Genomic DNA, 25,359 nt, shown 5'->3' on the forward strand with positions numbered 1-25,359 from the left:
AGGAAGAAAACATATGACTGTGTTTCTGTTGGTGGAAAAGTGCATCACATGAACCAATCACAGACGTCCATACTGTGTGTAATCTAGGGGTACAGCAGTACACATCATACCGTTCGGTTTGCCCCTCACGGTGCGTTACGAGCATGTACCACGGTACGGCTCCTGGATGTGAACAGCAGCAGCAGAACCACCAGCTGACCCAGGCTGTAGTGGAATATTACACCCCTTTAACTTCCATGATCTTTTGTCTTAGATAACAGCACTGCTTTGAAAATATTTCAAGGTCATCCAGTTGAGCTGATCCACAGACATGTCACATATTCAGTCAAAAGAGTGATTAATCATGTTGATAATACATTTGACATTTATCAGTATCAGAAAACTTGTCTCTGATTTTTACATATTGAAAATAGTACATTCCACATGTGACGAGAACAGCAGATTCACCTGTAATCTACGTTCCCTGTTCCAAACTGCGGTTCAACCTCTGATCTACAGTTTTCTGTTTGCCTTTTCAGTGGATATTATGAAGCAGATCGATATCCCGTCTGTCTTTGTGAGTGAAGAGACGGCCAACTCTTTGAAAGAAGACTACACATATGAGAAGGGGTGAGTCTACGTGCTGGTCCTGGTTCCTGTCTGTGTAAATACAAGCATTTCTTAACCATCGGTTGCTTTTATTCAACCTCACTTCAACATATGGACCCATTCTAGTTATGTCTTGTGTCTTGTGATGCTTTGTTACTGCTGCTAAAGTAACTAGAAGCACTTGGAGAGCGCAGACCTCCGCCAAGGCTGATCAGTGGCCCCCCCCCGTGGGCCCCCCCACCCCCGATCACCACCAGAATTTAATCATTTCTTCCTTATCCCATTTCCAACAAACCCTGAAAATTTCATCCAAATCTGTCCATAACTTTTTGAGTTATGTTGCACACTAACGGACAGACAAACAAACAAACAAACCCTGGCAAAAACATAACCTCCTTGGCGGAGGTAATAATAATGTGGTGATGAAATGTCTCAGCTGGGACATTTTATCCTGGGCAGAGTTGACTTTTGGGAAAAGATGTGAGTATATTTTATAAGTACTGACATAAATAGTTTGGTAAATCATTCTTTAAACTTTAAATGTCCATTAATATATTAATACTGATATCTAGGGACTGAAGTGAGTAAATGCGTTGTTCCTGTTTTTAACTTCATTTCCCATCATGCACTGTGGTACTGCGCTTCCCATTAACCACCATGGCTAGGGATGGGAATCGAGATCCCAGTAGCTTGATTCCTTGGAATCGTTTGCCTGCCTGCTTAACAATTCTGCTCATCGATTCCGCCTTCTTTGTGCAATGACATCACACATACGCTGCATTGTTTTGGTCAGAACGTAGCCAACATGGCGTTGAGGCAGAAACGGTCTGAAAAGACGACACCAGGTCCACTTGTAACACTTGCAAAGCTTCCATTTTTTCAAAAGGGTAGAATCCCTCCAATCTGCTCAAACATTTGTCCACAGCATGTGATTCATTTGATTCTCTACTTAGCGGTGCTTGTGAATCTAGAGCAGAGTGAACACCAGACCGTCAGCCGGGCCCAGTTCCGGTTCTGGTGTGGGCAACAAACGTCGTACCCCCTCAAATACAAGTTTCCAAAGGTAGGGGAAAGGAAATGAGGTGCACAACAACAGGAGACAGGCAGAGTCGAACTGGTTCCACGTAGTGGAAATGCGGCAATAGAGGAATTAGTAAAGTGTCTTTAGTTTAACTTTCATTGTACGCCTCCCCCCAAACCGGGCCTGGCATCATCTGTTTTATTATTTGTCCATACTGTATATGTTATATTTTCTGTGCAGAGATGGAAATATAAAAGACAGTTAATGCAAACACACCTGTTTGTACTATTTTATTCCCTCACCCAAAGAGAATTGATAAGTGAATCAATAAGGAATCAGATCGATAAACAAAATCGATAATGGAATCAGAATCGTTAAATTCTTATCGATTCCCATCCCTAGCCATGGCCATAGGAAGGTGATTGTAAGACTACCGTATTCAAAATGACTAATATCTGCCAAAATATTGGTCTGATCAACTTACTGAGATATTTAATGTGGAGATGGGACTGTTCCTCAACTGTAGGAACCAAATAGGTCAGATAAAAACAACTACATTTATCAGAACCACGCAGATACGCACACACACACACGCACACACACAGACGCTCGGAGCCCTTCCAGTATTATGATACAGATAATCATTATTATCTCAGATATTTGGGATGTGGTCATTATGTGGTAAATGTGAGTCCAAATGGTGTTGTGTGTGTTTGTTCTTTCTTAGGGGTCATGTGGTCCTCATGCCAGACTTCAGCCTGCCACTAGAATACTACCTGATCCCCTTCCTCATTATTGTTGGAATTTGCCTCATCCTCATTGTTGTGTTCATGGTAAGTCAGTGAAATGTCCACAGGTAGCCGTGCTTGTTCTGACGTCTAGTCTGTTTAAGCTTTATGAATGAACAGTGATCCAGTCCCACAGAGGAGCACTGACTGATGGTGTGGCCTTTAAAAACTCTAATTAGGTCGATGAAGATTTCACAACAACATGAAGCCACTACATCTATCTACAGACACGTGGTTTGATCCTAAAGCATTTGTCCTCCTACCCCGCCCAGATCACCAAATTTGTCCAGGATCGACACAAGGCCCGGAGGAGCCGCCTGCGCAAAGACCAACTGAAGAAGCTTCCCATCCATAAGTACAAGAAAGGTATGAACGCTGTTAGTGTTCCGTCACAGGCTGGAGCAGGACTGTCCACCTCAGCTTAGTTCAGGTTCCACCGTCAGCCCAGTTCTCCAGTGGACCGCACCAGTACACAAATAACCTAGAAATAATGACAACTTTTCTTTGTTGTTTTAGTGCAATGAAAAAAATTCAATTATGAAAATGTTTCCATTCGCAAAGTCTCAGAAAAAAAATGGAAATAATCTGAAAAAGTTGAAATTTTATAAGAAAAATTTGTAAAATTTTAGCAATATTCTGCCTCAATTTATCATTTATACATGTGTATTACACACAATGTTACACAAACAGGTGGGAACAGGCAGAATATTGGTACAATTTTAGAGTTTGGAACTAAAATAAGAACAATTTCTATAATATTCCATCACAGCTGATTATGAACCCAAAGTACAGATCCCAGTGGATCTACAAATGAACCAAACATTTAACAACAGAATATTAGTAATATTGCACATAATGTTCTTTAGACATTTCAGGTTGTTCATATTTGTTCAGGTTATTCACATTTTATTGTTACAGGATAGTTTGTCATTGTAAATATTTTCATAGTGTCGTGTTCTTTTTTTCACATTCAATCAAGAATAACATTTGTAGTTGTTAATTATTTATAGATTATGCTGTTATTTGACTGGATCACTTTGGTCTGATTGTTAATATCTTTTGTGTAATTTCTGCATTTCGCAAATTCATTCCATGGGCCGGATTAGAACCTTTGGTGGACCAGATTTGGCCCATGGGCCGCCTGTTTGACAGCCGTGGACTAAAGTATTGGCTTCTGTAGATAAATGTGTTTGGTGGTAAACACACCATGTGGTCTGCAAGTGATCAGTTTTAGGGATTATTATCATACACATTATCTACAACACAGGTGTCAAACATGCGGCACGGGGGCCAAATCCGACCCGCCAAAGGATCAAGTCTGGCCCATAGGATGGATTTGTGAAATACAAAAATTACACTGAAGATATTAACAATCGAGGATGTCAAAATCATTTTAATTCAGATTCCACACACAAACTAATTAGATATCAAGTGGGTCAGACCAGTAAAATACTATCATATTAAACCTGTAAATAATGAAAACAGCAAATTTTCCTCTTTGTTTTTTTTTTTTACTGTAAAAAAGTGAAATTACATGAAAATGTTTATTTTAAAAAAATTTTATTTTACAAAAAACGTGAATAACCTGAAATTTCTTAAGATAAGTAAATGCAATTTTACCAATATTCTGCCTGTTATTAAATGTTTTGTGTATTTGTAATTGTAATGTAAGTTGTAATGCACACGTGTAAATGAAAAACTGATAATCTGAGGCATAGTATTGCTAAAATTGCAGTTGTTTTTCTTAAGACGTTTCCAGTTGTTCATGTTATTCCGATTTTTGTAGATGTAAACATTATCTCTTATTATTTTACTGGTCCGGCCCACTTGAGATCATATAAGGCTGAAAGTGGCCCCTGAACTAAAATGAGTTTGACACCCCTGATCTACAACATCTACAGGGTTTTTTAGACTACTCCATGGCACATGTCGGGGCGGGGGGGGCTGATTGATCCCCCCCTTAAGGGTAAAATGCAATGTCCCATCTCGGAAGATTTTGGTGTCCAAAGGGCAAAGGCCTGATAAAGACATGTTGTGTATAAATACTGGGTACAGAGAGAACAGCAGGAACAGACTGTACGTCTGTGTACAACTGTGGACCAATGAAGTTCAAAGTACAGACGTAGAACCACCTCACCAAGGTTTGGACCACTACGCTGAATGAACACAGGTTTGGTAGCAGCCCTCCAAACAGAAGGGGATTCCACCTTTTCCAGGCAGTGGCAGTAAGATCTAGTACTGTTTGTAGTTAAAGTCTCACAAGTTGGGGATGATGGGAATCTGTTTGTCAGTACACCACTACAGGGTCTGTGTCACGGTCTACGTCACCGCAGTTGTTCACTCTGGTGTCAGAAAAACATTGAATATGAACTTAGGTAAACAGAAGAGGACAGACGTGTGTTTGTGCTGTAGGTTCACAATAGAAATGATAAAAAACCAACCTTGACTTTTACTGAATACTGTGGTTGAAGACGTCCTTTGAGTCAAACCGTACACTTACGGTTGAAGACATTAAATGGACGGACTGGACTGATGGAACCAGGTGGAATTCTGGGAAACTGTGCAGTGTCCATTTCATATCAGTGTGTCCATGAGACAACACTGTCCCATCCATGCCGGTGCAGTTGGTCTGTCAGTGAAGAGTTGGTCCACTGGTCCATGATCGTCCATGTCTGGTCCAACTGTGTTTTATGTCCTTGTCTCTGACCAGGCAGGACGTCTGTCCAACACCAGAACCATCAGACTAATCTGGGTCTTCAGTATCCTGGACATGACCCTATAGTCCACAGTCTGTCCTATGTCCAACCTGATGTGTAGGGGTGTAAGAAAATATCGGTTCTGCAATATATCACAATATTTCATTTCACAATACTGTATCGATATTAAAAAGTACTGTATCGATATTTTTAGGTTTTTGTTCATATGCAGATATGGCGGAGGTTCATTTTTGGTTTTTGGTTTTCTATATTGTTTATGTCTTATTTATTATCATTTATGTTTATGTTTATGTTTATGCATTTGGCAGACGCTTTTTTCCAAAGCGACTTAGAGGGGAAAACCAATTAAATCACTCAATCAATCAAATTTTATTTATATAATGCCAGATCACAAAAAAAGTTCTCTCATGACACTTTATATGTAGAGTTGGTCAAAACCAGACTGTAAGCCCATTTACAGAAACCCAACAGAATCCTCCAGGAGCAAACACTTGTGACTGGTGACAGTGGAAGGAAAAACTTCCCTTTAACAGCAGAAACCTGGAGCAGACCTGTGATGGTTGACCATGTGGAGGAGGAAACACACCAGGAGGCTGGAATAATCTTCACCGCAGTATGATTTATTTACAGTGTTTGCCCAGGTGACATTGCCGATTGAGCTATGTTAGTGAAAAAAAAACAAAAAAAACTAAAAACAGAAAAAAACTCAACTAATTGATGAAAAACAGCGTAACAAAACATAAGGAAAATCAGTCTTAAACCACAGAAAATAAAGCTCAGCCCATGGCTAAGGGCAGCCAGCTTCCGTGACCTGCTTCACTCAAGCAGAGTCACACTTCTCCTCGAGGAGCTTCTACTCCAGGCTTTTTATACCCGTTGCCCCTCCCACATGAACAAACCAATCCCCAATGTTCAGTTTACCTTTCAATTAACATTTACCAGAATATTACTGATATCTTGACCTATACCTCATTTCACTACTTATATTTAATACTTCCCCAAAAAGTCTCTAACAGTTTAAACCTGGTTTAGAGCATTTTTAAGCTTAACTACTGGCCAACTCACAAAACTCCCCTCTGATGGCTGCCACCCTTGGTAAGTTCCTGATGCCCTCTACTATAAAAGGTTTGGGAACCTCCCTCTTCCTGTTTGTCTGTCAGGCCTGGGATCTGGTGATGGGATGGAGAGAGCATGGAGTGAGCATCAAACAGTTAGGTAACAAAAGGAACAAAAGAACCAGACTTAAGCTATGCAAAATGTGTTTTGATCTGTGGGCCCATTATGTAGCTATTTCTAAGGATGCAAAAATAATAAATATGAAATGAAAATATGATTAATAGAAACAAACAAAACTAGACCAGCTAAGCTAGCAGGCCCAAACCCATGCTCCCCCTGTCACTCCAACCCAGAACCAGGCCCAGAGCCTGAGAACAAAGGACACAGGTTCAACCCACTCACAGGGCATGGGCTGCCACCATGACATTTCCCCCTCCCTCCCCTGAGGACGACAACTGTGGAGTCCTGGAGAGATAATCAGCTGTACAGTTCTTCTTCCCACTCTTGTAAAGAATGTCAAAGTCAAAGGGCTGCATGGCCAGGAACCACCTTGTTATTCTTGAGTTTGTGTCCCTCATGTTCATTAGCCATGACAGTGCCCTATGATCTGTCTCTAGGACAAATTTTCGTCCCAACAGGTAGTAGCGAAGGGAGTCCAAGGCCCATTTGATGGCAAGGCATTCCTTCTCCACCACTGAATACCTGACTTCATGCTTATTCAGCTTCCTGCTGATGTAGAGGACAGGCTGGAGGTTTTCCGGCTCCCCCTGCAGGAGAGCTGCCCCAATGCCCACCTCAGATGCATCAGTCTGCACGGTAAATGTCTGTTGGAAGTCAGGGCTCTTCAGTACCGGTTCCATGCACAGAGCTCTTTTCAGAGCCTGAAAAGACTCCTCACATTCGCTGGTCCACTGCACCTTATTGGGCTGGTTCTTCCTGGTCAAGTTAACAAGAGGGACTGAGAGTGTAGAAAACCTGGGAATAAACCTTCTATACCAACCAACCAGGCCCAAGAATGACTTGACTTGTGTTTTTGTGGTTGGTCTCTCAGCAGCACTGATTGCATCCACTTTACCTACTTGAGGCCGGATCACTCCTTTCCCGAGCACAAAACCTAGGTACTTGGACTCTTGTCTGGCAAGGGCACACTTGTCAGGGCGGATGGTGAGACCCGCACCTTTAATCCGCTGCAGCACCTCATTCAGATGAACTAGGTGTTCTCCCCAGCTGGAACTGTAGATCACCACATCGTCCAAGTAAGCTGCAGCATATGGCTCTGTGCCAACCAGCAGTTTGTCCATCATCCTCTGGAATGTTGCTGGGGCTCCATGGAGGCCGAATGGCATAACAGTAAACTGGAAGTGCCCAAAAGGCGTTCGGAATGCTGTGATTTCTCTGCTCTCCTCTGTAAGTGGAACCTGCCAGTATCCCTTACATAAGTCCAAGGTGCTGATGTAACTTGCACTGCCGAGTCTTTCCACCAGGTCATCCACTCTGGGCATGGGATACAAGTCGAACCTGCTCACCCCGTTGACCTTCCTAAAGTCCAGACAGAACCTCAGCGTACCATCCTTTTTGGGGACGAGGATGATTGGACTGCTCCACTCACTGGCGGAGGGCTCGATGACACCCATTTCTCTCATCATGTCCAACTCTTTCTTTAGTACTGGAAGCAGACGTTCAGGGACCCTGTAAACAGGCTGTCGCAGTGGGGTGGGATCCTTTAAAGAGATGTGATGATGTACCACATCTGTCCTTCCCGGCGTCTGCAGAAAGAGATCAAGGGGCAAAATCTGCAGAAGCTCCCTCCTCCTTTCATCCTCCAGGTGAGTTAAATCCAGTTGAGGTCCCTCCCCTTCCACAGGAAGAAACTGTTCCACTGCCTCCTCCTCTTCTTTTACTGCACGAACAAAGAGGGAATGATGCGCTGGCAATTCTGGAACTGAACGGGGGTGCCATTTCTTTAACATATTGATGTGGAAGGTCTGGAGTGGTTGTTTACGCTCTGGCATGAGAATCTCATAAGTCACCTCCCCCACCTTCCTCTTCACCAGGTATGGTCCCTGCCACTTTGCCAACAGTTTGTTTTCAGCTGTCGGCAGCAGTAACAGGACTTGTTCACCAGGCTCCAAGCTTCGCTTTCTAGCTGAACGATCATACCAGTCTTTTTGCTTGGCCTGGGACTTCAGGAGGTTGTCACGGGCCATGGCTGTGGTCTTCATCAGCTGATCTCGCATCTTCATCACAAACGAGATGATGTTCATATTTTGAGGTGAGTCAGCCTCCTCCCACATCTCCCGCAGCACATCCAGAGGGCCTCTGACTTGATGACCATACATCAGCTCAAATGGTGAAAACCCTGTAGAGCTCTGGGGAACCTCCCGGTAGGCGAAGAGCAGGAACGGCAGCCACTTGTCCCAGTCTTTTCCTGTTTCTGAAACAAATTTCTTCAACATGTGGATCAGGGTTTTGTTGAAACGCTCTACCAAGCCGTCAGTCTGAGGGTGGTAAGGGGTGGTTCTTACTCTCTTAATTCCTAAGAGTTGGTAGACTTGTGTGAGTGTACGGCTCATAAAGTTGGGTCCCTGATCAGTTAACACCTCTTTAGGAATACCCACCTGACTGAAAAACTTAAGCATTGCTGTAGCTATTTGTTTAGAAGTGACCTCTCTCAAGGGGTAGGCCTCTGGATACCTTGTTGCATAATCACAAATCACTAAAATGAACCTATTACCTGAACAACTTCTCTCAAGTGGACCAACTATGTCAACACCAATACGCTCAAATGGAGCAGAAATCACAGGGAGTGGAACAAGAGGAACAGGTGCTATATGCTTACCTGCAGTAAGCTGGCACTCAGAACAACTTTTACAGTAATCTTTGACTTGTGTGTACATTCCTGGCCAATAAAACCTCTTGCTTATTCTTAGAAAGGTCTTCATGAATGCTAAGTGACCTGCCCAAGGTATGGTATGCCCAACCTTCATCACCTCGGCCCTTGACTCTTTAGGGAGAACCAACTGTTTTCCCTCCTCTGACTGTCTGTATAAGAGACCATTTTCCAACACAAAATGCTCAGAGAGTAAGCCAGAATTAGCCCCTACTTTCCTGAAACATTCAGCTAGAGTAGGATCATTTTTCTGCTGGAGTGACAAGTTACAAGAAAAAGAAAATTCTTTATCAGACAGCTCTAGAGCCTCAACTTCCTCCACTGACTGCTCTGGTGACTGAAGTAGCAACTCCCCAACCTGACTTCTGCGCTTTTCTAATCTTTCCTCCGTGTCCATCCCTGACACATTATCTACCTTCTCATTGCAGAATGGCATCAACTGTAGTGTGTCATTGGTGTTAGCATCCGGAACACTGGATTCTATTATCACCTGAGCTGGCAATGCAGGATCAGCAACAGCAGACTGTGAAACTACAGGATCTGATGACCTAAACTGTAGCCCTTTGCCTCCTCTCGGTGCCACAGACTGCCTCGCTCTAGCTCTGGTGACGACCCCACAGAACTTACTTTTGCTCTCAAAGATCAGATCTAACAAGACAGGAAAATCTGTCCCCAATAACACAGGAAAAGGTAACTCAGGAGCTACACCTACTTTCATGAGATATGACTGGTTATTCACCTCTATGTAGACCTCAGCAGTTGGTACCTCAGAGCCATGCCCATGTACACACACCACTGGCACTGTGTTTTCTAAATCCCACAACTCCCTTGAAATGTATTTAGCCTGTACCAGAGACTGGGTGCAACCTGTATCTAGTAACGTAGAGAGCGATGTGCCATTTATCAGTACATTAGTTACCAGTGACAAAGATGAAGCATCTTCAGACAGACTCAGTTCAGGTCTCGGAACATAACACAAATTGGTACTTCTAGGTTTTTTAACGGGGCATAAAGGACGAGTATGGCCTGTCTCCCCACAGGTATAACACACAACATCACCTTTATTGCCAGATTGAGGTTTACGGTTGGGTGAGTCTAACACTAAGGCTTTCCTGAAACTAGCCTGACCTAAGGGATAATTTGCTGAACCACCACCTTTCCCAATCCCCTCAGACTTACCCCCCAGAGGTCTGAGCTGGCCAGCGTAGCGGTAGCCTCCTGGTCCCTTATGAGCAGTCACATAGGCATCAACCAGGTCAGCAGCCTCCCCCGCCGTCTCTGGATTATGTTCTTTGACCCAGGCCTTCACGTCTGGGAACAACAACTTCAGGTATTGTTCGAGGACCATCTTCTCCATCATCTCCTCCTTGGTACATGTGTCATACTGAACCCATTTGTAAAATAAGTCTTTAAGGCGTGTATATAGTTCTTTAGGGGATTCATCAGCAGGTGTGTCATAGGAGCGAAACCTCTGGCGGTAAGTGTCTCTGTTAATCTCATACTTCTTCAGCACAGCAGTCTTTAACAAGTCATAGTTTTTTGTATCTGCAGGGTTCATTGCTACAAAAGCACCTCTGGCCTTCCCAGTCAAAAGAGGAATCAGTCGAATAGCCCACTGTTGTCGTGACCAGCCATAAACTTCTGCCAGTCTTTCAAAGGTGGTGAGATAGTGTTCAATATCATCAGAATCTTCCAACCTTTGTAACTTGGGTTCTGCCGCAGGTACTCCCCGAGACTGTGCCAACAGCTCACCTGCTCTGGTGGCTTCCAGGTCCGACTGGAGTTTTGTGATCTGGTGAGACAGGGCGCTGAACTTCTGCTCCTGCACTGCAGCCTCCTTCTCCTGCCTTCTGTCTCTTTCCATCTGAACTTGCATGAAGCCCTCAAACATTTTAGCCAGTGTGATAAAACTTGATTCAGCCGATGTAGAAGAGCTGACTCCTGGTGGGGGGTCACCCTCAGCAGCATCTCCAGTGGCAACTTCCTCCACAGAGTCCTCTCTCTGTTGCTGCTGCTTCCTGGGAGGCATCCTTGGCTTTACTTCTGACACCACGTGTGATGGTTGACCATGTGGAGGAGGAAACACACCAGGAGGCTGGAATAATCTTCACCGCAGTATGATTTATTTACAGTGTTTGCCCAGGTGACATTGCCGATTGAGCTATGTTAGTGAAAAAAAAACAAAAAAAACTAAAAACAGAAAAAAACTCAACTAATTGATGAAAAACAGCGTAACAAAACATAAGGAAAATCAGTCTTAAACCACAGAAAATAAAGCTCAGCCCATGGCTAAGGGCAGCCAGCTTCCGTGACCTGCTTCACTCAAGCAGAGTCACACTTCTCCTCGAGGAGCTTCTACTCCAGGCTTTTTATACCCGTTGCCCCTCCCACATGAACAAACCAATCCCCAATGTTCAGTTTACCTTTCAATTAACATTTACCAGAATATTACTGATATCTTGACCTATACCTCATTTCACTACTTATATTTAATACTTCCCCAAAAAGTCTCTAACAGTTTAAACCTGGTTTAGAGCATTTTTAAGCTTAACTACTGGCCAACTCACAAAACTCCCCTCTGATGGCTGCCACCCTTGGTAAGTTCCTGATGCCCTCTACTATAAAAGGTTTGGGAACCTCCCTCTTCCTGTTTGTCTGTCAGGCCTGGGATCTGGTGATGGGATGGAGAGAGCATGGAGTGAGCATCAAACAGTTAGGTAACAAAAGGAACAAAAGAACCAGACTTAAGCTATGCAAAATGTGTTTTGATCTGTGGGCCCATTATGTAGCTATTTCTAAGGATGCAAAAATAATAAATATGAAATGAAAATATGATTAATAGAAACAAACAAAACTAGACCAGCTAAGCTAGCAGGCCCAAACCCATGCTCCCCCTGTCACTCCAACCCAGAACCAGGCCCAGAGCCTGAGAACAAAGGACACAGGTTCAACCCACTCACAGGGCATGGGCTGCCACCATGACAAGACCCAGACTCCTGGAGGATGGCCGTCTGCCTTGACCAGTTGGGGTTAAAGAGAGAGGGTAAAGAAAGAGAAAAAGAGAGAGCGATAGAGATAGAGACTGGGGGAGAAGGGGGGAGTAGGGGGAGACACATGGAGGCAGTTGAGGATAAGTGAGTGGTGATGATGAGGGCAGGGAAGAGGCAGGACCACCACAGCAGGTCCAGAAATAATCCTGGAAGAATCTGTGATAATCCTGGGAAAAAACCTATTAGAATATTTAAAATGGAATGTTTGAATGTGTTAGGATAGGAGGTGCTCTCGGAAGAGCTGGGTCTTCAGGAGCTTCTTGAAGATAGGCAGGGATGCCTCTGTTCTTGTAGCACTTGGTAGAGCGTTCCACCAACGTGGAACGACCCATGACAAGAGCCTGGATTGTCTTGTGCAAGGTCTGGGGACCACCAGACTACGTTCCCCAGACGAGCGGAGTGGTCGTGGGGCGACATAAGCTTTTATTAGTGCACTGATAAATGCTAAAACACTGTTTTATTAAATAATGGTTATTTGAAGCATCCTAAAAGCACTTTTTACTGTCTGAGAGGTAGATGTTGGTTCCTCTGTTGAGACAAAAATAATGTTCTGATGTTAGTTCTGAACTAATAGAATATGAACATTTGAGCAGGATCTGAAACTGTAATGTCTGTAAAACAGAATTTCAGTTTGAACACAGGAACATTTTGTGATATAGCATTAGATCCTGTTGTGATCAAATAAAAATGTTTAGTATTTGTGCAGATTTCTGGTGTAATTAAATTTTTCCGGGAAATAATCCTTTTTAAAAAGGAAACAAACAAAAAATGGCCTTTTTAACAGTACCATGATGTATCGTGATCCTAGTATTGTGATTTGTATCCTATCACCAGATTCTTGCCGATACACAGCCCTACTGTTGTCTGTCCTTTTTGCTCTTAAACTGAAGGGACAAACAGGATGTCCACTCATAAAGGGACACAGGCTCAGTGAGTTCTGGTCCGACGGTACCGATGGCTACAGATGTGGTTTTTCTTTGGTGAACTGTGTGAGTTACCACGGTATTCCAACCCTTCACATGTCCGTCCAACACAGGACGGGTTTTAGTCATGGACGGGTTTGTCTGTCTTCAGCTGTTCTTCAGTGGAAACTCTGGGATTTTCATCCACATATAAACACATGTCCATCCACTGGAGCTGCGTCCATTTGGTTGGCTCCGCCCACTGAGCCTACAGTGAGTCTGGATCAGGAACCCCACACACACACACACGCACTGCTAATGGTCCACGTATCTGTGGAAGACACCTTGTCTCTGGCGGACAGACCATTCCAGTAATGGGACAAGGATCTGGATCTGCCAGGACTCTGTTTGTGTCCTGACCCCGCCCACACCAGCTTCATCTATTATTGACACCAGTTAGGCCCCACCCACACCGGCTTCATCTACTGTTGTCACCAGTTAGGCCCCGCCCACACTGGCTTCATCTACTGTTGACACCAGTTAGGCCCCGCCCACACCAGCTTCATCTACTGTTGTCACCAGTTAGGCCCCGCCCACACCGGCTTCATTTACGGTTGACACCAGTTAGGCCCCGCCCACACCAGCTTCATCTACTGTTGACACTACAACTGTCACTGTCTGACACCAGTTATGCCCCGCCCACTAAATACATCCTCACTGTTTACCTGTATCCTAATGGTCTATACAGTCCCCACTACATTCTGGCTTTAAAAACCAGTGAAGATGTTCCAAACATACACCTTGAAGTAGAACATGGGTGCATTTGTTCATGTCATTAGGTGTCCCCTCCTTTAACGTTGATCTTCGTTCTTGTTTCATCTCATTGGTGTGAATCCCGTCCCAGGGGAGACTGTAAATGTGGTGCTGTGTGATGTGTTTTCGGAGTTAGTTCAGTGGTTTTGGAAGGCGTGGTGCAGCTGATCAGCCTGACCACAGCCTGGGATGCTGCTGCGCTGGCAGGATGTCCTTCTGCGGATGGGTGGACCTGTCCACCCTCCACCCACCCCCCACCCACCGACATCAGCTGTCTGTCCCAAACCTCTGCACACAGATTTTAGATTGAGCTGTTCTGTCCCCAGTGGTCCTGTTTGAGTGTATGTGTTTTTCATTTATTTATCTCATTTTATTCTTCATAAAAAGCTGAGTCTTTATATCCTTTTATGGTAAAGGTAGAAAACAGCTGTCTGTTAGTACGGAGGAGATGCAGCAGATTCCCCCCATGTGGAAATGTAAGTGGTTGGACTATTCCAGTGTTTGGCAACGGGGGCAGTACCTCTGTGTAAAGACCCCATGTAAGGTCTGATGGATAACAGAGGCACATACCCCCATCCCCCTTTTTTTTTGGGGGGGGGGGTACAGGAGGCTCATGATGCTGTTAGTGGGCCTTTGTTCAATAAAGGTTGAGGAACAGTGTGCTAGCTGGACTTCCACTGTGGGTTTACTGCAGGGTCTGGTGTCATCAGTACTTATGGTAGTCTAATGTCTGACAGAGTCCTCGTCCTCTGGATCAGGACTTGTCCCAGCTCTGGGTCTGGCAGACGCTGATGTCAGACACTGAACATATCCACCATGTATGACCAGCAGAGGATGAACAAGGGCTTGTTGTTCTTTTGAGTGTGGCCTGTTGGAGGCTGGAGTCTTGTTGGGACCCCTGTCCTCTGGTTGGATCCTTCCCTGGGTATGAATGTCTGGGCGTCCCCCTCCTTGGGTATGAATGTCTGGGCGTCCCCCTCCTCTCCAGCAGTGGCTTGAGCGCACACACACCAACACATTGTGAGCGGAGCAGCTGCAGTGTTTCAGTCATGGCTGTGTGAAGCATGTTGATGTCAGCAGAGGAGCTCCCTCACTTCCACCGTCCACTGACTGACCTCCAACACTGACTGGACTCTGACTTTTACTGCTCCTCACTCACCCTTAAGCTCCGTTTACACATATATGGGTATTTTAGAAAATGGATATTTTTCCCTCTCTGGTTTCAAAAATAACCTCATGCACATGTGACCATTTTCAGGAAAATCTTCATTTCCACAGCTCCATATCTGAACCATCAGAGCATGAAAGTGTGTAGATGCCAGTGTGGTGAGACCATCCAGTACCACAAACCAATCAGAATCCCCAAAGGAGTCACAACAAAACGTTACTTCTGTCGTGAACTGATGGGGGATGGTAGGTGAGGACAGAACCATCACATGTTTTCCTGGTTCTGGGTCCAAACAAATCCAAGACGTTCAACCTACCATGCAGATGTCTGAGCCAGTGACTGTGTTTAACATGTCAAACTGACCGAGGGGATGAAGAAGGGTCTGAACTCTGAGTGGAACCCTGTTAGTTCTGTAGTCGTTAACAGCTGCGTCTGTTTTTAATCCTGTTTTGTCTTTAGTTGTTGTAGACCGCTGTACACAGACATAAATGATGAGTTCATTTACCTTCTACTGAACTGGACAGAACAGAGAAAGGACTGAGAAACAGCAGATGAAGGATGAACATGTGGAGACACCTCAGAACAGCCTTATTCTACAGTCGCTGAAAAATTATTAGACCACCCTTGTTTTCTTCAGTTTCTGTTCATTTTAATGCCCAGTCCAACTAAAGGTCCATTTGTTTGGACAAATATAATGACACCAACAAAAATGTCTCAGTTTAATTTCAGAGCTGATATCTGTCCATTTAACGTGTTTTCTTGATAATAACCAAAGTCACTTCAGTTCTTCCATCAGTATCTATGTCATTGTACTGACAAAAACAGTGCTTTTAGACATTCCATGTTTTCTTTTCTGTCTGCTTTAGTCACATGACACACACAGGAGTTAGGACTGGATTACAGAACCATTGTTTTGGTTGACTTTGGATGGTCTAATAATTTTTTCTGCAACTGTATATCACATAAATACACAGAGGTCCTGATAAGCAGATGCAGTGGCCAATAATTAGATATTAGCTAAGATGCTAACATTGACTAGCACCAAACTTCTTTGTTACCTCCGCCAAGGAGGTTATGTTTTCATCAGGGATTGTTTGTTTGTCTGTTAGCAAGGTAACTCCTAAAGTTATGGACAGATGGTGATGAAATTTTTAGGAAATGTTGATACTGGCACAAGGAACAAATGATAAAATTTTGGTGGTGATCTCGTTTTCCCATGTAATCCTTGTTCTTAACCTCTCCATCCTCTTCCTCTAAACTGTATCATCACATGTGAAGTGGTTGAATATTTTCTTTGAAAACTGTGACGTCCATCCCAGATCTCCGTTTCCCTGTTTACACACAAATGCAACATTTTTTGGAGATTTTTTCAAAACCATCATTTTTGGTGGGCATGGCCATCGTTGTCTTGTAAACAGTAGGTACAAACACAGAGGAAAAATCTCTGTTTAGCCAGATATGGGCTGTGTAGACATAGCCTTACTGTACTGCACATGAACCCTAACAATGGATGTAAGACGACTACTGTTAGTACTAATACTATAAACCTGTACCGACTACTGTTAGTACTAATACTATAAACCTGTACCGACTACTGTTAGTACTAATACTATAAACCTGTACCAGCTATGGAACTGTAGAAGAAACACTAGGACAACTATGAGGATACATGAAGAATGATGATGGAGGAGGAGAGAAGAAGAGGAGGAGGAGCAGAGAGGAGGCGGAGGAGAGAGGAGGACAGACAGGAGTTTGTACATTAGTTTGAATCTTAGTCTTAGTCCCAGTCTTAGTCTCAGTCTTAGTCTCAGTCAGGGACCACATCTGATCCTTTGGTCAGTGGATAAATACTGGACTCCTTCCTGCACTAACCCTCCTTCAGCCCAGATCTCCAGCTCAAAGACAAGTCCAGAAGAATATATGGTCCTGTTTTAACTTCTGCCTTAATACTGAGTGTTGACTGAAAAAAAACATTTGAATAATAACAATAATATCTGTTCATGATGTTTGGAAAAAAACAAGCAGAGTTAAAAGTGTGAAGAGGAAGGAGTTAAGTAAAAAAGAAAAAAAAAAAAGACACTTGGAGGGAGGGGAGGGGGAGGGGGGGGTTAGAGGGAGGGAGAGGGAGAGAAAAGGGAGGGAGGAGAGAGGAGGAGAGGGAGAGAAGGTGAGGGGTGGTTAGAGGGAGGGAGGGGATGAGAGAGAAAAGGGAGGGGAGGGGGTTAGAGGAAGAGGGAGGGGAGAGAAAAGGGAGGGGAGGGAGGGAGAGGGAGAGAAAAGGGAGGGAGGAGAGAGGAGGAGAGGGAGAGAAGGTGAGGGGTGGTTAGAGGGAGGGAGGGGATGAGAGAGAAAAGGGAGGGGAGGGGGTTAGAGGAAGAGGGAGAGAGAGAGAAAAGGGAGGGGAGGGGGTTAGAGGAAGAGGGAGGGGAGGGGGGGTTAGAGGGAGAGAAAGGGGAGGGGGGTTGGAGGTAGGGTAGGGTGTGTTTTTTGCTGTGCCTTCCCTCCTTATACGGTCACATGCTGCCCTGGTGTAGACTGAAGGGAAAACAGGCTGATTTAGAGTTTGGATAAACACACAGCAGGACCGACCGACCGACCGACCGGGGAAGGGAAGGAAAAGGACAAGAGGAATCTGGAGTCTGGAGGGGAGGGCACGTACATTCCTGCACACACACACACACACACACACACACACACACACACTCTTTGCACTTCCTGTGTCAGACACTGTGTTTTGCTGGTGGTTCATACGTCTGTATTTCTACCTGTTGATGAATGGGGGGGGGGGTGTATAGGTCACAGATCATGTGACCTGTGACCTATCAGATGACAGAACCATCATTCATCTGTAGCCAATAGAACCAGGACCAGTGGGTAGAACTGTGCAGAACTCTACAGTTCCAGACCCATGTGGTCTAATGCCACGGTTCCTCTACATGGTACCGGCTCAACTCCACTCAGCCTTTTTGTGTTTCCATTACATAAAAGAACCTGGTTCTCGTTTTTTGGTACTTGTTCAGCAGAGGTTCCAAAACATGACGTATAAACACTGCAGACCTCTGATTGGTCAGAGCTGTCTGTGTGTCATTGCATCATCAATGTGCGGCACGCCATTTAAAAAGAAAAACAGATGTGGAAGTGTACAGTAAATATACCATAGGTTAATCCATGATGACGGAACCACAGAACCGCAGTGTGGTCGGTCCAGGAGGTCCAGACACGTCTGTCCTCAGTGGACCATGAAAAGAGTCAGTGTGAACTGAACAGAACAACAGGCAACCAACAAGTTTATCAGCAACTCTGAGCAGAGCGTCACTATGACGACCAGGTACTGTAAAGTGGGTACTATCCTGTAACGGGAACGGTCTGGAATAGGACCTGGTACCAGAGTCCAGTCCAGTCCCGGTGAGCCGGTTCCACGTTCTGAGTCCGATAGAAGTGTCCTGTTCCTGTGTCCTGAGGGTTAGAGGAGTCCAGGATCAACATGTGATTATGTTCAAACCAATCAGTGTCCAGGAATCCAAATCCAAACCCTGGACTGTCCTGATGTGTCCTGGGGTGGACGGTGTCAGTGTAAAGGTCAAAGGTCAGGATCACCTCTGCCATGTTCACTGATGTTGAAAAGTACAGTGAGTTTGGATCAACACACACTGACTTTAGATGGAGTGGAGGATTGAACCAGTCAGTCCAAACACACTGAGCACATGTTATAAAAGGTGTGTGTGTGTGTGTGTGTGTGTGTGTGTATGTGTGTGTGTGTGTGTGTCTGATGAGGAGAACGTGTGGAACACCAGACTATTCCAGACCCACAGACATGTGTACAGGACAGAGAAGAACAAAGGACACCTGCTGGGTTTGTTTTAATGTCCTTCATAGTGGAAAAAATGTCATCGTTATAAAGTGATAAATGCTTTACATGGAGAGAACACACACACACACACACACAGGGTTAAGGGTTGAACATGCAGATTCCACACAGAAGGTGAAAATGCTTCCATCTGAACTGTACCATCCCTAGCCCTGACCCTCAAACCCACTTCCAGACTGATGTGGAAGTGTTGCGTTCATGGCGATAACAGAAATAACAGGTGTGTGTTTTTGTTCTTAAATGTGTGTGTTCTGTTGTGTTCCAGGGGACAGCTACGATGTGTGTGCCATCTGTCTGGACGAATATGAGGAAGGAGATAAACTACGAGTGCTGCCGTGTTCACATGGTGAGTCCAACACACACACACACACACACACACACACACACACACACAACCTGGTCGAGTGGGTGGAACCTTCCAGTGTTCAGACCCACTCCACCTGGAAAACACACCTTTAAACCTGATCACCTGTCATTTAGACAGTTAGTACATTGGATAATTACAGTTTAGAGAAGGTCCTGGGTTCCAATCCAACAGCGGCCCATGGGGGTGGGGCCTTTCTGTGTGGAGTTTACATGTTCTCTGGCTCCTCCCACCATCCAAACACATGCACTGATAGGTTAATGGGTTCATCAGTGGTTGTGTGTCTCTATATGTTCAGTCCTGTGATGAACTGGTCACATGTCCAGGGTGAACCCCACCTTCACCCATAAGGAGCTGGGATAGGCTCCGCCCCCGTGACTCTAGTGAAGATAAAGCAGGTTCATATAATGAATGAATGAATGAATGAATGAACTTCTAGAGTTTTTCAAAATGGACAGTAATTGTGTCCATTTTAAATCTTAATGTGTTATTTAGGGTCCGATCCACTATCTGACCCTTAAACCCTGACCCTTAAACACGTCTTTTCGTTGTAAATGGTCTACAGGGGCTGAACTGTCCCATTCAGTGGTCTTTGTCCACTTTCATACTGAGGAAAAAGAACAAGTATTCAAGAAAAACAGTTTGTCCACTGTACTTTTACTAAAGTCCCAGGTTAATTCTGTTCATAAATGATGTTCATTTCCTCTATAATTAGTCCTGTTTAGACTTAGACCTGTCTGCATTATTCTATTAGTATTATTTCATATAGTGGGGACGGTGGGCGTATAAAAAGGGTTTTCCACTTTACTTTCAATGTAATGTTCCTTTTTAGGATTTACAAAAACATCCTTTTTTAAATGAAAACACATTTCTGCAAAGAAAGGTCATTGAATTAAAAATATAAAATATGATTGTATAAATATTAATTCTTTGAAAGTGACAGACCTGAATCAGCTGAGGTCCAGTGGGCGGAGACAGACGACCAGTGAATGTGTCCCAGGTGTGTGTTCTACAAACGCACCTGTGTCTGGATCCAATGAAACCAGAAGGATTAAAGAACACACTGAGCAGCTCAGAGTCCAGGGTCTAGACCAGGGGTATTCAGTTCTGGTCCTGGGGGGCTGGTATCCTACAGGTTTTAGATGTTTCCCTCTTCCACCACACCTGGAAGCCATTCCATCATTATGAGGCTTCTGCAGAGCTGGATGATCAGCTGATCAATAATTGAACCAGGTGTGATGGAAGAGGGAAACATGTAAATCATGTAGGATACCAGCCCCCCAGGACCAGATTAGAATACCCCTGTTCTAGAACGCCCAAGTGAGAGGAAGGATACAAATATTCAGAGTCACTAAACCAGTGATTTTCAACCTTGGGGTCGGGACCCCACGTGGGGTCGCCTGGAATTTCTAGTAATTGATAAAAATTAAAAAAAAAAAAAATACTAATAAAAAATATATGGTGAGTTGACAGAGACAATCCCAATCCATAACAGACATGACAAACTGTGAGTGTGAAACTGCAGCACTGTGGTTCTGTTTATCTGTCAAATGTTCATTGTTTATGTTTATGTTTATGCATTTGGCAGACTCTTTTTTCCAAAGCGACTTACAGGGGAAAACCAATCAAATCACTCAATCAATCAAATTTTATTTATATAGCGCCAGATCACAAAAAAGTTATCTCATGACATTGTGGTTGTCATTGTGGTCAGTTTCAGATGCTGCAGCTCTTTCATAATTCATAGTTTCAGTTCTTGTTTGTTCAGTATTAATTGTCCTCCTTGTAAATCACAGCTGGACTGACTGGACAGATCCTGACCAAGGAAAATCCAACTCCTTTTGTGCAGTAATCTACACCTGGATTTACTGCCTCTGTTCACAATAATATACATTATATAGACTAAATGTCCTCTAAAATTAACAAACTATTACATAATCCCCCCAAAAATTATTTTAGCAAAAAAATGTGTCAGTTTTGAATGTCTGGGGTCACCAGAAATCTGTGATGTTAAAATGGGGTCACGAGCCAAAAAAGGTTGGAAACCACTGAACTAAACAGTTCATTTAAATCTGTCAGTAAATATGTGGGTGTTCAACAAACTGGATAAATATTCAAGAAAGACACGAGTGACAGAGGACCAACCAGACATCCAGGGGTCAGGGTTAGGTTTAGGGGTCAGGGTTAGGTTTAGGGGTCAGGGTTAGGTTTAGGGGTCAGGGTTAGGTTTAGGGGTCAGGGTTAGGTTTAGGGGTTAGGGTTAGGTTTAGGGGTCAGGGTTAGGTTTAGGGGCCAGGGTTAGGTTTAGGGGTCAGGGTTAGGTTTAGGGGTTAGGGTTAGGTTTAGGGGTCAGGGTTAGGTTTAGGGGTCAGGGTTAGGTTTAGGGGTTAGAGTTAGGTTTAGGGGTTAGGGTTAGGTTTAGGGGTCAGGGTTAGGTTTAGGGGTTAGGTTTAGGGGTCAGGGTTACGGTTAGGGTCAGGGTTAGGTTTAGGGGTCATGGTTAGGTTTAGGGGTCAGGGGTCATGGTCAGGAGGGCGTCCATTTCTACATTTATGAACACATGACTGTGATGTTCCGAGCCGTGCGTTGGCTGAGGTTTTGGCCATTGTGGCTCTAACTGTTGTTGTTGTTGTTGTTTGTTGTTTGTTGTCGTCATCAGCGTACCACAGTAAGTGTGTGGACCCCTGGTTGACCAAAACCAAGAAGACCTGCCCGGTGTGCAAGCAGAAGGTCGTCCCCTCACAAGGAGACTCCGACTCCGACTCTGAGGAGGGCGACAGCGTCCCCGATGACAACGAGGAGGTGTCCGAGAGCACGCCGCTGCTGCGCTCCCTGGCCTCCACCAGCGCCCACTCCTTCGGGACCATGTCGGGGGCGTCCCGGTCCGAGCAGGACCCGGAGTCCTCCGAGTACGACGAAGACCTGGACAGCAGCGACAGCGAGGAAGAGGTCACCGTGGAGACGGTGGTGGTCCAGATGCAGCAGCCACGCCCCGACGACCACGACCCGCCCCGAGTCTGAGCGGACACGTGACTGTCTGCTGGCCCGATGGTCATTAAGCTCCGCCCCAACGCCGGCCTCACAGCAAGAGACTTTTGCCATGAGTGTGAGATCAGTCCATCATGTCTCACAGCTTCAAACACATTTTCCAGACGTTCAGTCAAATTTAAACGGTTTAAAATGTTCATATGATGAAGCGCTGATTTGTACGAAACAGGAAGTGAGTGTGGAACCGTAGAGACACGTAGGTCCATTTGGCTGTTGTACCGACGTCCAATCACAAAGTCACATGATACATGAGGAACCCTTCAGGGTCCAGGACACAGACTCACATGTACAGAGGAAGTCCAGACCACCTCCATCCCAGTCTGAGAATGTGGTCCAGGTCTGGGTCTGATGATGGTAGAGGGTCCTGGTTGTACATATATGTTTATTCTGCTTTAACACACACTCTACAGCTATGCAGCATCTGTAGAAAACATGTACACACACTTTAAAAACACATCTGCCAAGTTTTCTGATCCTGATCCAGATCCTGATCCAGATCCTGATCCATGGGAGCTTCACTTGTTCATGTCATAAAATGATTCACATTAAATCAAACTGAAGCCAAATCAGTTTGAGTGACATCACACTGTTGTGGTTCCACTGGTCCACATGTACTAAGGTTCTGTTCCAGACCCATCCTGTAATGGAACTCCACTGACGGCTGATGGGCCTTAAAACACACGTGTGAACTGTTCAGATAAACCCCGCCCCCTTCTGTACGTCACATGGCTTGACTTCTGTTTCATCCTGTTGCCTTGTTTGTGTTTTGTCTTTTTGTTCTAATGTCAGTTCTCAATATTCACCCAAATAAAGTTACACTGACAACGACTTTCTGTCACTGCGTCGCCCAAGTTCCATCAAACACGTCATATTGAATGTGGGCGTCGACCTGGGGGGGGGGGGTTGTTTTTGATTCAGTTTGTTGTTTACCACAGACCAAACAGGTCCGTCCGTCTGTAAAAGCTTTGCTGTGCACTGATAGGTCAGGCCGAGGGTTTTCCAGTGTGTGCACCTTCTGTTCATAAAACTGCCTTTAAAGGGTTCATTCCTTCCATTTCTTCAACTTCCTGGTTTAAAGTCTGTTCTGACGGTGCCGACACTAGGAGCTGATTTCAGACAGTGGTGTCCAGAGGATTCACTCCAACACTGGCTGCGTTTACTTTTCCCTTCTTTGCAAAAACCTTTTCTAATGAACCCTCTGAGTTTAATAAACATTTCACTAATAATCTGGTTTATATTCAGCCATGCTTAGTCCAGTTAAAAACAGGGGTTTGCTAAATCTGCTGGACAAACATTTCTCCTTTTCTTCATCAAACGTCTGCATGTGTCTAAGGTTCAGTCTGTTCATGACCTTTGACCTTATAAATGGAAGGAGGTCCAGTCAACACCTGGGATTTAGTTCTGTGAAAGACTCAAAGTACAACAGAAACAACTGTAGAAACAGTCTGTAGGACATGGGGGTCAAACATACATACCCCCCCCCCCCCCCCCCCCCCCAGTCTGAGATGGGTCAGATCAAACACTGTCATAACAACCTTTAACTAATGACAAGTCCATCGTCTTTGTTTTAGTTTATTAAAAAAAAAATTTAATCACATTTTGATTTTTATATCTACAAATTATCCTTTCATAAAAAATGGAAATAACATGAACAAACTAAAATGTACTCTGATAAATCCATGTAATTGGGCTAATGTTCTGCCTGTTAGTAAATGTTTGTAGATCCACTGGATCTGTACGCTCTCATGTACACATGGACATGAACTGAGGCAGAATATTGGTACAATTACACTGATTTTTCTGAATAAATTTTAGTTTGATCATGTTATTCACATTTTTTAAAAAGTTTGTAGATGTAAACTTTTACTTTTGTAACTTTAAAACATAGTGAAAAGTTTGGAGTTATGTTTTAAATATTATGTTATTATTTGACTGGTCAGGCAGTGAGTCGTGCACCTGTGATTTACACGGTGAATTTTACAAAAGCACAGCCAATAAAACGGTGTCGGTCTGACTCAAAACCGTGTTAATTATCTATATATTGTTCTTTTATCTTGTCTCGGTCTAATTCTCGTTAAATCCATCTGTTTTTCGTTCAAATGCAGTGAATTGTCCGTTAACTCCAGAGCACAGGTGTCAAACATGCGGCCCGGGGGCCAAATTCGGCCCACCAAAGGGTTTAACCCGGCCTGTGGGATGAATCTGTGAAATGCAAAACTTACACTGAAGATATTAACAATCGATAGTGTAAAAATCATTTTAATTCAGGTTCCATACAGACCAATTAGATCTCAACTGGGTCAAACTAGAAAAATATTATTATAATAACCTATAAATAATGACAACTGCAGATTTCATCTTTTAGTGTAAAAAAAGTAAAATGACATGAAAATGTTTAAAGTAACAAACTATCCTTTTACAAAAAATGTGAATAACCTGAACAAATATGAACGTGGGATGTCCTGAGAAAAGTAAATGCAATTTTACCAATATTCTGCCTGTTACTAAATGTTTTGTGCATTTGTAATTGTAATGTAAGTTGTAATGCACATGTGTAAATGAGAAACTCAGGCAGAATATTGTTAAAACTGCAGTTTTTCTTAAGACATTTCAAGTTGTTCATATTATTCAGATTTTTAAGGAAACGTAGATGTAAACATTATCATAATGGAATTTTACTTTTTTTACTGGTATTATTTTACTGGTCCGGCCCACTTGAGATCATGTTGGGGCGAATGTGGCCCCTGAACTAAAATGAGTTTGACCCCTTTGCTCGCGTCGGTGCGTCCTGATGACATGTGTGATGTCAGATGATGTTTTAGCAGATGGAGCCTCGGTGAAACTCCGTTTATATTAGTGTTTAAAGTGCAGATGTCAAACTAATGCTGTTCTGTCTTAAAGCACATGTTGAAGCACAGTTCAAACTATCCAAACGGAATGTTCGGGCCGTAGTGTCATTCTGTTTGGTGTGTGTTCGCTGCAGGTAGACAGAAAAAGCAGGCTTCAAAGGGAATTTAACTGCAAACAGGAAGAAAACATGACTGTTTCTATTGGTGGAAAAGTGCATCACATGGTCCAATCACAGA

The 25,359-nt window shown here is 44.0% G+C and overlaps 1 protein-coding gene across 1 annotated transcript in view; it reads left to right on the forward strand.

Annotated features, from left to right (window-relative positions):
- Positions 1 to 23,098, forward strand: part of LOC115418545 (E3 ubiquitin-protein ligase RNF13-like) — a 61,642-nt gene extending 38,544 nt beyond the window's left edge. Inside the window, exons 6-10 of the mRNA XM_030133052.1 lie at positions 519 to 609; positions 2,337 to 2,442; positions 2,670 to 2,763; positions 19,127 to 19,207; positions 21,885 to 23,098. Coding sequence (XP_029988912.1) covers positions 519 to 609; positions 2,337 to 2,442; positions 2,670 to 2,763; positions 19,127 to 19,207; positions 21,885 to 22,246 — 734 coding nt within the window. The 3' untranslated portion in view covers positions 22,247 to 23,098. The remainder of the gene's footprint in view (positions 1 to 518; positions 610 to 2,336; positions 2,443 to 2,669; positions 2,764 to 19,126; positions 19,208 to 21,884) is intronic.
- Positions 23,099 to 25,359: the final 2,261 nt, after the last annotated feature.

The sequence above is a fragment of the Sphaeramia orbicularis genome, chromosome 4, assembly GCF_902148855.1.
Source record: "Sphaeramia orbicularis chromosome 4, fSphaOr1.1, whole genome shotgun sequence".
In the NCBI taxonomy this organism is placed as follows: domain Eukaryota; kingdom Metazoa; phylum Chordata; class Actinopteri; order Kurtiformes; family Apogonidae; genus Sphaeramia; species Sphaeramia orbicularis.